Below are 11,784 nucleotides of genomic sequence, written 5' to 3'. Positions count from 1 at the left end.
GTCGCCTTGTACGCCGGCATATACGGTATATATGGCACTTCATTTGCTTAATGTCTTTGTATCATAGGCAAAGACAAAGCAAATAACTCTAGTTTTTTTTTTAAAAAAATAACTCTATCAATTCCAAAATTAGATGCTTCATAAGTGAAGTACTTAACTAAAGCTATGAAAAGAGTTACAAATCAAATATTCAGCAAATACCTCAACAGTTGCTGTAACCGGGCCCAGTTCTCCTTAATATCTTGATGTTTGAGGGACACTTGTGCTGCCAAACTGGGGTGAAGGCTTATAAGCTGTGACATGGTCACATCTAGCATCTAAAGAGATGGAAAAAATACAGCGTGGATAATTAGGAGTGGTAACTGGCCATCTGCCTTTGACTGGGCCTGTACAACTTGACCCACCAAACCAAAGACATCAGACTTGGCATGTATTTTGTGGCCAGGCAAGTGCTTGCCAAGCTCTGTTTTTCAGTTATGGGCTACAGAAAGCTCTATTGAGGTCTTCATGGGCCAAATAGAGTTTGATGAGTCACATTGTGCACATCTAACTTATACCATCTCCACAGAAATGTTTTGGATTAGCTAAATGTCTGTGGAGAATCTCAGTCATCCAGGTCATAGTTATCCCAAAGGTGCTTTTTCCACAAGGCAACTGGACTTTCTTGTTTTTCTTTGAAGACGTTTTGTTTCTCATCCAAGAAGCTTCTTCAGCTCTGACTGGATAGTGGGGAATGGAAGGATTTATACTCCTTGCAGACAGCTGGTCATTTGCATTCTTTTAAAGACCACTTGGAGGTTTATCTGTGTTGTCAGGGTGACCTGAGTAGTGCAAATGTGTGTGGAGCCTTCTTAGAACTACTGAAAGGACTGTGTTGTAGACTGGAGATAGATGATGTCATATCCCTCCCCTTCTGTTGAGAGAGGGCTATTCAGTTTTGGCTTAGATGGCCTCTTTGGCCACTTTTTTAAACCAGCAGTCCTCTCTATCCAAAATGTGGACTTTGCTGTCTTCAAAAGAGTGGCTTTTGTCTTTTAAATCCAGATGGACTCCTGAATCTTGTCCTGATTGGTTTGTTCTATGTTTTAAAAGAATGCATATCAACAAGGACATTTTTTTTTTATTTTAGAAACTAGGGCTTCTGCTGAAAAGTTAGCTTCCTTCAGCACGTTAACACTGTATAACCACTAGTATGATGGACCACTCACTTTGGATATAGTTCAGGAGCTGAAGTGTAAGACCAATATTAGAACCAAGCATGGGACTGAAATTAACAGATCTGGAAGTGGCCAGATTGGCGAAAACAGGTAAAAACTGAGGAAAAGGACAGAGAAACAGACAGGTCTAAGGAGCAACAGAGATAGTAAGGGGCTTGAAAGCTAAATCCTACTACTCTTAAAGGAACTTGGTATGTTTAGCTTAAAAAAGAAAAATGTAAGGGGAGACATGATAGCAATCTTCCAATACATGAAGGGATGTATTTGGCACCTGAAGGCAATATAAGAATCAACTGGCGGAAATCCAGATTTGAACTAAAGGGAATTTCCTGATCATTTAAGCTATTCAACCTTCCTCCTGAAGTTGTGGGTACTCCATCACTGTAGGTTTTCAATAGAAGACTGGACAGCCATTTGTCTAGAATGGTATGACAATTCCTGCACTTGACCAGAGACTGGAGGTCTCTTTTAACCCTATTAATTCTATGAAGGGTTTATGATGTCTGTGATTCTCTATGGAACCAATTACAAAGGAAGATTGTGGGTTCTCACTCACTGGATATGTTCATGTAGAAGCTGGACAGAAATCTGTTGGGAATACTTTAACTTGGATTCTTGCACTGAGTAGCAGGTTGGATCTAATGATCTAAATGGACCCTCTATGATCTAAGAATAACTTTCTTTCTTTGCTTAAGTATTCCAGATAATAATTCCATTACTTACCATTACCTGGCTGGCAATATCCCGGATATCCATGTCTGGATTTGACTCAAATTCATTCTGTTTTCTTTCTCCATAAAAATGCCTCAACTGCAACAGAAAAGATAGACTTTAAACCTAGTGAGACAGCTAGCAAACTAATTCTGGTTTTGGGGGTATCCACTATCCACTTCTCAAAATATATGAACCCAGGCTTAGAATATCTATTAATTACTTAATAAAAACCACTACCTTAAAAAATAATTTTAAATTTTAAAATATGAATTTTTGTATGTTCCAAGCCAAGATTTCTGAGTTTCAGGACAACTTCCAAATCTAACTGGGTGAATAACATCAATTATAAATCTTCATAATGTACAGTTAGAAATTGTACAGCAGCTTTACCCAACCTTATTAGGAGCTGAAATATAATACATCTGTTAAGGAAGGCAATATTACAGCATGAAACCATTCCTTATTACACTACCCTTTATAAAGTAAGATATTATACTTAGAACTGTATGCCATCAAATATTGCAAAGAAGGAAGCAGTATTCCTTCTTGGGTACACGATTGACTATCCAATCAGCTTGCTAGATATAGCAAGTCTGGATTTAACTGCAAATAATTGAGGGTTTGGGTAAATGTGATCCATCCTGTTGAACCAAATACATGCTTCTAGGTAATTCAATGACCCAGATCTATTTTTATGGCATAGTTGCCTGGAATGTAATCTCAGCCCTTAGTACCTTTGCATGAATGACTGAAAGGAGCACATCTGCTTGCTGGAGGAAAGAAGCTGCTTCTAGTGCCTGTTGCAGGGTTTCATGATGTTCCTTTAATGTCCTCTGGAGCTGAAGCCACCTGAAAGGACAGAAGGAGGACAGGTAAACGGTTTAGCTCTGTCTCCTTGAATAAGCTGCCTTGATTACTGAATTTTAATAGAAAGATATCAAACATGGAAACTTAAGATAAATGCGATCAGGTGACACTCTAGCTAGTCCTAATATTGTCTCTGAATCAGTACATTCTGTCTACCAGCTGCTGCCTGGGCTTACATTTTATTGAGGTACTTGCGTCGTGCCATGATACTTCTGCTTTCACTCTTCCCTTGTTTCTCAAGCTTCTGAGCCAGACTATTCAATTCCTCATGCACAGCTTGGAATTGCAGCTCCTCCTAGGGTGAGTGTAGGGGAAAAGCAGAAGAGAGGAGACAATAATGTAATGTAAACTTAGTTTTCATTAAAATATATCTCCCTTTGTGCCATTAGAAATTAAACTGGCAACTAGTACAGTGCAGAGAATAGCCATGTTATGTGTGCATATTGAAGTGTGCTGTTACTATTCACGTTCAGTGAAAGTCTGGAGAACCTCCTAGTCCAGGAACAGATAAGTACAGTATGTGTAAACATCTTCCTGGCCACCAGCTGCTCTTCTAGCAGGAGTTGTGCATCCAGAAAATTCCCATATTGATACCAGTCCTGAATGGTGCTACTCCATCGGGGACTAAAGATGGAAAATTTCCAGGATCAAGAGCCCAAAGACCCGCAGCCACTCATTCTTCCTTAGATGGAGCATGAGTCTATTCTATTTGTCCCCATCTGAATCCTCACAGCCTCCAGACTTTAGCACAAGATATTGGCAACAGCACTTGGGCAGCCTATGGTCAAGATGTACAACTGGGTATCAACTAGTAACCCTATGTAGATTTTAAGGACAGGAGTTGAAAGTACTGAACCTTGAGATACCATCTAAGTGAGGACCCTCAGGCCTAAATTCTTCCTTCAGCCAACAGTAACTGGAACTACCCAGAAAGGAAAAAAACCCCACAACCCTAGCCTCCATAAGTGGCTCAAAGGGATACCACGATCAATGATTGTGAAAACTACTCAAAGATCAGGGAGAACCAGAGCCACCACTGCCTGACTCTACCAGAGGTCATTAACAAGTGCAAGCAATGTTGTCTTAGCATTATGCTCCTGTCTGAAACCCAACTGAAAAAGACCCAGATAACCCTTCTCTGCAGCCTACTGAAGCCACAGCCCAAACCACTTTCTCAACAACCTGTCCTTAAAAAAGGCAAGTTGGACATTGGACAAAAAATTGTCCAGGCTTCTTGGGTCAAGCAATGACACACCACCACTTGCTTCAAGAATAAAAGAACCACTCCTTCCCTCATGGAAATTGAGGTTACTGGACAGATTCAATCACATCACCTCTTAAGCCTTTACAAACTAAGGAGGGCAGGAATTTAATAAACCAGTGGCAAAGTTTGCAGTCAAAAGAACTCTGTCCATTTCCTTGGGAATGAAACTCTTCCCAGCTAACCCTGCAAAACAATGCCTTGGGGCCCTCAACAGGATTTGCTCAGTCTGCTCCAAGGGAGATCTGCAGAACTCTTCTAAGACATAATCTTTTTGCAAATGCATCAGATACAGAAAGTAAAACAGAAGCAGAAACATCCTTAAAATGCCATTCACAAAAAACGAATTCCTATAAGGAATGTCGGGGAAGATTACCTGCTTTAAGTCAAGGATCTGCCGGGTAATTTGTACCTTATCTGCCTTCTCTTGCAGTAAAATAGCTAGCAAAGGCTTCTCTTCCTAGTGAGGAAAAGATGTTTAAAATATGAGAGATTCTGGAAAACACAGTGACCATAATATTTGCAAGAAATTTTAAAAGATAGAAATATTTCTTCAGAAATCCACACAGGAATTGTGTTTGCCAATGTGCATACCAGAGAAACTTGAGTATCAAGATCTGTGTAAATTGTGCAAAATTAAATACGGTTGCTAATATTTATGATGGGGTAAGATTTTCTTCTTTCTTTTCAAGTTCAGGAAAGAAATTCTAGAAAGTTTAAATTTATGTCAAGAAATGGAATACAAGTGACGTTATAGACACTGAAGTTAAAACGTCTATTAGAATTCAAAGCAAAAAAAAAAAACAACCTTGAAGACTGAAGGGCACTGAAGATAAGCTTTGCCCATCATAAGGTACTTCTGGCTTTCTTTCTGTTTTGAGCTTTCAATAAAATTGGCCAAAACCTTTCCTTCATATAAAATCTTAAAAACAGTTTAGTTAAAGGTAGCAGTTAAAAATGAAATTCAGGTTTACTACTGCAACTGAGGAAGAGGGAGAGGAAGAAATATTTTCTCAGTGACATATTAGGTTATTGAGGAAAAATTATCCACTTAAAAAAGAAGTCAGAGTGCAGTTCTTAAATGTGACAACCCTGAAGTCCCTTAAATATTTGAACCAATAAACTCATAGACAGAGAGCAAATAGCCCTTCACTCTGTATCTGCAATTTCTGGAGACGTCTCCCAGAGTAAGCAGGAGTCTTTTTTTCTTAGCTAGGGTTTCTGCTCCCCAAAAGATTGTGTTTAGCCTTCTAAGAGGATCTTAAGGGGCAAAATGGGTATTTAGGCTTCTGCTAGGCTTGAGCAACTACTTCAATCCTAACTACACACAAAATAAAATTTAAAAAGAAGCTTTCAGTGTTGCCCACTCCAGAGAGATTATCACCGGACACATCCAGTGAAAGTCCTACTCAAAAAGGTTGCCCGCTTCCATCACAGAGAATAAAGATGCAGAAGAAAAATTAACGGCTCATATTTTAGCCACCAGAACAGAATTCACATCTCTGAAAAGAAAATGTATCTGGGACTCATTTTCTGGTCTTGGTCCTATTTATCCTCAGTAAATTACCTTTTGCCTGATCCAGGCTTCTAGTTGTTCAGCTTTCTGGTTGAACTCCTGTAGGCTCTTGAATCCAGCTACTGTTTTAGTCTGATTGGTTGCCGTGTGCTTCAGCATTTGCCATTGTTCTTGCAGGGTCTGTAGTCGTCTTTCTATCTCTGTGCTGGATTTTGATTGGATCATCAGCTGCTCACCCATCTGTGGGGAAGATGGGAAAAAAATATAATAACTAAGTTGCATCTACAACCATCTCGTGCTGCAAATGCATTTACCCAATGAAAATGTGTAGAAAATGAGGTAGCAATCAAAAAATAAAATTTCTACAGCATATTCTATTTTGCCCAGTTTGACTGTCCTTTAAAAAAAAAAAAGTTTGACAACTAAGCCAGCAGTTCTCAACCTGTGGGTCGAGACCCCATTTGGGGTCGAACGACCATTTCATGGGGGTCGCCAAACAACGCAGTCTGCCATTTTTTTCCCCTTTTCCTTAGCTGTGCTACTCCTTTTTATTCTATTGGCTTTTGAAAGCCAATAGAATAGACTCTCTTGAAGAGAGTCTAATTCTATTGGCTTTCAAAAGCCAATAGGAATTGTCCAGGCTGTCTCTGCCCTGCTGAGCCTGCCAAAAGTCCCATTCTGCAAACGGTGCTGCAAGTTGTCTACAGCGAAGGCGAGCTGTCTGAAAGTTTCCACCCCTCCCTGTTGAGCAACTACTAAAAATGTAAGTAAAAGAGGGCCAGGGTGGGAGGTGGGAGGCCGGCGGGCGCAGGGAGGGTTGCTGGCACGCGTGGGGCCCGGCGGGTACCTTACCTCCCTTGGGCTGGGCCAGCTGGTGGCCCAGCCAGTGGTCGGCCTGTGCCGTCTCTGCCGCTTGCAGCTACGCCTCGGCCGGCGCAGGGGGCAGCACCACGCATGCGCAGCGCTCCCGGGTAGGGAAAGTCCTCGACTTACGACCGGTTGGGTAGTCCTCAACTTACGACCGGTTGGGGGTCGTGGCATTAAAAAGTTTGAGAACCACTGAACTAAGCTCTCTGAGAAGTCAACTGGCAAGGTTACAAGTTTGCCTTCAAATGTCAGTTACCAAAGTATGTTGTTAAATAGATTGTAGCAGATGACAAACTCCCCACATTGAGGATTAAAATATACTAATTTGAGGGCAATGGGAAGGTATTATAAAAAAGACTGTATGGACACTAGTATCTTAATAGACCTAAAACATTAGTGTAATGTGGATACTCAGTTGAATCCTATAGCTGTTGAACCAATCAGGCAAGAGTGGCAACTATTGAAACTCTCTATTTACACGAAAAGAAACTTCCAATTCCTGGAATATTAAGGTAGCATGCAGAGAAAGGAACTCAGTAGAAAGGAGTTTGGTTTGTGGACAGCCAAGATCCTACATGGCAAACTTGGCCTTATTCCTAAGAAAATGGCATAGAAAAAGTCCTGATAAAAGTACTGATGAGAAAGTAAAGGGAAGCCTGTTAGTTCACACTACTTTTCTTATCCAGAAGAAAATCTGCTTTAATAGAAACTTCTATAAAGTTCATCTTCATCTGATTTTAAATTAACCGTGGAATAAGTAAGAAGGAAACAATTAAGCATTAAAAACTTCAAAATGAGCTTGACTTGGTGATTTCATGGACCTATCCATGTTGTTTTCTTGGCAACAATACAGTAGCAGAGTTTGCTGTTGCTTTCTTCCGGGACTTTATTTTTTACTTAGCTGGGAGGTATTTAGTGGAAAATTCCACAGAGGGAGAAAAGGTTGGCCTTTAAGCAGAGACTGGCACATTTCCAACAGCCCACTATCTCACCAACATCTGCACTAGTTTTACTTGTAACAAAATGTGATAGTTTCATTTTTGAATGCAATTATGCAATATTTATTCTTATGTCTATTAACACACTACATTGAAGTAAAAGAATACACACTTTCTTTCTTTTCTAGAAAAAAAAATGAAAAAGGTCGCTTAATTTTTTTAAACTGGTATCCCTCCTGCCCCCCATCTTGTAGAGAGGAGGTTTAAACCATTCTGAGCTACTGAAGAATTGGATTCAGGTGTCTTTTTTCATGCAGATATAAAGTAAGAGTCTAAAGAAAGAGCAAGCAGCCCCCGGACCACATTTTACCTGGTTCAGTTTGATGATGGTATTCTCAAAATCCTTCATATCTCTCTGTAATATCTGAGCTATCTGCTCCCATTCCTGAAATCTGCAACCATCTTTCAGGTCATGGAGTTTTCCACGCATCCATTTTTCAGCCTGAAAGGGAGGAAAAATAAGCAGGTGGGAAAAGTATAGCTGGTGTGCTACACTTAGCTATACTTTCCTTCAGGAAGTTCAAAAGTCATCTCTTGTGTGGGGAAAAGAGAAAGGATATAGGGCACTATGAATAATACCTCTTCTAGTAAAGAAACAAGATCTATAGCATGAATTTATTCACGTAGATGTTACAGTACTATAATGTTGCAGTAGGCTTCCAGCAAACTTAAAACTGCAAGTGGATTCATGTTGGCATTAGGCTGTGCACATAGATCATCTCTCCTCCAGGTAGTGGCATTGGTTGGCTGATTTGCTTCTAGGTTTGGGAAGTGCAAACACACATCCACGGAATAGGACTCAGTGATGGCGAACCTTTTAGAGACCCCCCCAATGCCCCAAACTGCAACCCACAACACATTTATTTATCACTGGGGGCTGGGTGGGCATGGCCGCGGGGGTCATAGCAGACTGGATGGGTGAGGCCAGGGCAGCGGGGGCCAGTCCCTCACCATCGTCAGGTGTATGGCACCGTGCGCCCACAGAGAGGGTGGGAGTAGCCACCTCGGCACGCGTGCCCATAGGTTGCACCATTGGACTAGGTCATATATGTAGGTATAATGAAGTGTGAACTCATTCATTTTGGTTATTCACAGACAAATTCATTGCGCATGATGAAATGAATACACTGGAGGAGAAGAGCAGGCTGAGCTACAAGATGAAGTTAAACGTGCTCATCAATTTGGAGTCTGTGTTACCAGAGGAGAGAGGCCAAGTCCAGCCTCCAGTGAATTCCATTGACCCCTTATTGAGGGCCAGTTTAGCTCCTGACCATTAGTTGACTAGCACATTCTTGTGTTTAGGTGGCAAAATAATAACTCTCCATGTGCTTTGAACTTAATGGAATGCTCCTGGTTAGTTGCACACTTGGCATTAGCCCAATTACGTTTGTTATGTGAACCAGTCATTTTCATATTTCTCACTCTACCATATAGACTTGCCCTAAAAGTTGAGACAGGCATTTAGATGCTTCAAGGAATAAAAATATTCATATTCAGCAGCTTTTCATCTTCACTAAGGATGCTAAATATATCAGCATAGTTATTAAACTCATAGGCGACATTACTCACTTTGAATTCTACAGCAATATCCCCATTCTTGCTTTGTGCTTCCTCAACAAGGAAACATTGGATAACAAAATTGCAAGGAGGCAATCAGGAAATTGGCACAACCCGAGCTTCTGCTTTGGACAGCCGTATCCCCAAGGAACCAGACACGCATTAGCAAGCTTCACAGAACAGGTGAGACATTAAATCTTTGGTTTGTAACACCCAACTGTTGCTAAAGTACTCAGCAGAAAGTAATTGAGCATATTTCCTTTCATGGCAATGAAATTATAGTACATGATGACAAGTAAACCATGACTTTTCCTACTGGAAGCCACATATTCAAGCACTTCAGAACCTTCTAAAAACAATCATTATTTCACTATTTTATTTGAAGGCACAGGTCACAACCCAATTCTATTGTTTGGCAGACTTACACCAACCCATTTAATGCCCTCCCTGCACAAAAGTGAGATGTCTAGTCATGCCTTTCCCTTCAAAAAAAAAAAAAAAAATGGGGGAAAAAATCAACATTTCTGTGTACTGACCTACTGTCCTTTGCCTTAAAGAGAGGCTTGCCAAGGAGACCTCATGCCATAGAAACAGCTCCCTCCCGCTAGCCAAAGAACCGTGCTTCTTTCATTCTGCACGTCCTCTCACTTAATAAAGGAAAAGTCTTTTGGCAGCAAAACACTTAGCGCTCTCTTCCTTTCTACTGCAGTTTTGAAAAGAAGAGCCGAAGGACAGCCTTTTATTCGTCCTCTGTGTTGTGGCAGAAGAAGAAAGAAAAGCCAATTTCCTCCTTTCGCCAATTCATTTCTTTACCTGCAACCCATGCACAGTGAAACTGGAGCTTTAGGAGAAGGCTCCACTTGGATAGGTCTGCCAACTCCTGTGCTGCTTTATGCGCAGGGCTTCAGCTCCACTACTGTGCCTGGTGGTATTTTGTGTGCTCTCTTTCCAAGGAGATGCGTTGAAAAGCAGAGGGCTTGCCAGTCTAGGAAGGAGATAGAGAGAGACAGAGTGAGAAAGTTAGCTTCTTGGATTTGGCCAGAATCAGATAGAAAGAGAAGTAATATGACTTAAGACTTGGTTCGAAAACCAACAACTGGTGTCGGATATAAATGGAAATGCTGAGGCTTTAATTGCCCCACCCTAAAACGATGCATTGCTGAAAAGATGCTACAGTTGTGTGTTAAGTCTTCTTTACTACATGCTTGGAAAGTTTTGGAGTTTGTCCATTCCTTCAAATGTACAGAGTATGGTGTGGAGAGACTTGAAGGCATGTCACATGGCACTGATTTCTTTACCCAATCCCTCCAAACAGTTCAAAGAGTATCAATCATCTGTACTCCCTGCTGACTTCGGCACATTGAGAAGGTATTAAGTGGCAATGAAACAATCATAGTGCGTATTCAACAACCAGCAGAAATCTCAAACCCCAAAGTCATGCAACAAAGACCATTGAAGTTACTGCCTTTTCACGAACAACTACAACAAAATCTCATATCCACTCCAATAATTAAATTGGTAGTCTCCTGCCACCCTAGGTCTTTGTCCGGGTGGGATTCAGCCGGTTTCGCATCACTTCGGCAGAACCAGTAGTAATATTTTGTTGCACCAGACCCACAGATGGACTTCCAGAAGAGGCGCTCAATATGGGAATCCCCCCACTGTCTTAGTATATAATCCCTATACTTTTTCCTTACTGTAAAATATGTAAGAATTTGTAACAAAAGGAAGCTACCATTCTCTTCTAAGAAAAAATCTCTTTGATGCTGCAAGGCAGAAAGTCTAGTCCTAACCATTGCCACAAGCTTTTCCTAATGTCTCCTCAGCAGTTGTCAAAATGCAACGAATAGCCTGCAAATTCTAAAGAAAATTTTACTTTTAGGTAATTTGAACAAGAAATCTCATTTTCTCCATTTACATAAAAAAGGAAAAGAGGGAAAAAAAGTGGAAAAACGCGGGTATTTCCAAATTACCTGGTCATTAGACAAGAGGAAGGAAAATTGACAAATCTTGACAATTTCACAATAGGAATCAGGAAATATTCCTTTAAAAGACCTCTGTGGTTGCTGGGCCAGAAAACAAGGGTTTTGCTCCAGGGAGGAAATGGAATACCATAGATTCTGTGGAATGTCTACTTAGAAAAAAAAAAACAAGCTTTTATGTGGCCTGGTTATTCTAGAGCTAAAAATTAAATAAAAGTAGGTAAGCTGCCAATTTAGCCAACGTTTAGTAGGATTTATAAGAGGCGTAGCTGTTTTGAACTGGGACAGCATCTTTGTATGAAATGTGTTCCAAATAAACTTGGTTTACCATCCCTATGTTTTGTGTGAGGCAGCCATAGATGGTAGCAAAAAATCAATTCTTTGCTACCATCTAGTGCTCATTCTGAATTTTTTTGCAGCTCAAATCAGGTAATCCCAGTTTTAGAGGCCACATACAGTAATATTACTTAATGGATCAGATGCTAATGATGGCTGATAATTTCCAGTTATGCTGCTCATCCTCATGCTGATGTTGGCATGAAATAACAATATAATCTTCGACCATAAAGCCTGTAATTGCTCAGCAGTTATGTATCTTTATTGCTACATAATACATTATAAAGCAGGGGTTGATAAATTTCAATGGCTGTGATTTTATTAAATTTTATAAGTTTTATAAAATATGTCCATTTTGCATATGAAATCCTCGTGTGTGTGTGTATGTGTGTGTGTGTGTGTTTGCCTAAACAAAAGAATTAACTGAATTCTGAAACTAGAAATGAACAGGGTTAAAAAAAAAAATAAT

General features: G+C 40.4%; 1 protein-coding gene across 4 annotated transcripts in view; it reads right to left on the bottom strand.

Moving 5' to 3' along the window:
• The window catches only part of LOC120309616, a 46,522-nt gene extending 38,643 nt beyond the window's left edge, over positions 1–7,879 (bottom strand). For all 4 annotated transcript variants that reach the window (XM_039347024.1, XM_039347025.1, XM_039347027.1 and 1 more), the window contains exons 1-7: positions 7,751–7,879; positions 5,627–5,815; positions 4,436–4,519; positions 2,975–3,093; positions 2,666–2,780; positions 1,941–2,027; positions 202–317 (exon numbers count right to left, since the gene is read on the bottom strand). In XM_039347024.1, the coding sequence (XP_039202958.1) occupies positions 202–317; positions 1,941–2,027; positions 2,666–2,780; positions 2,975–3,093; positions 4,436–4,519; positions 5,627–5,815; positions 7,751–7,870 (830 nt within the window). In that variant the 5' untranslated portion in view covers positions 7,871–7,879. The remainder of the gene's footprint in view (positions 1–201; positions 318–1,940; positions 2,028–2,665; positions 2,781–2,974; positions 3,094–4,435; positions 4,520–5,626; positions 5,816–7,750) is intronic.
• Positions 7,880–11,784: the final 3,905 nt, after the last annotated feature.

Source organism: Crotalus tigris, unplaced genomic scaffold, assembly GCF_016545835.1.
Source record: "Crotalus tigris isolate CLP2741 ecotype Arizona unplaced genomic scaffold, ASM1654583v1 scf7180000018048.2368360, whole genome shotgun sequence".
Taxonomy (NCBI): domain Eukaryota; kingdom Metazoa; phylum Chordata; class Lepidosauria; order Squamata; family Viperidae; genus Crotalus; species Crotalus tigris.
This window is presented reverse-complemented; position numbering and strand designations above follow the sequence as displayed.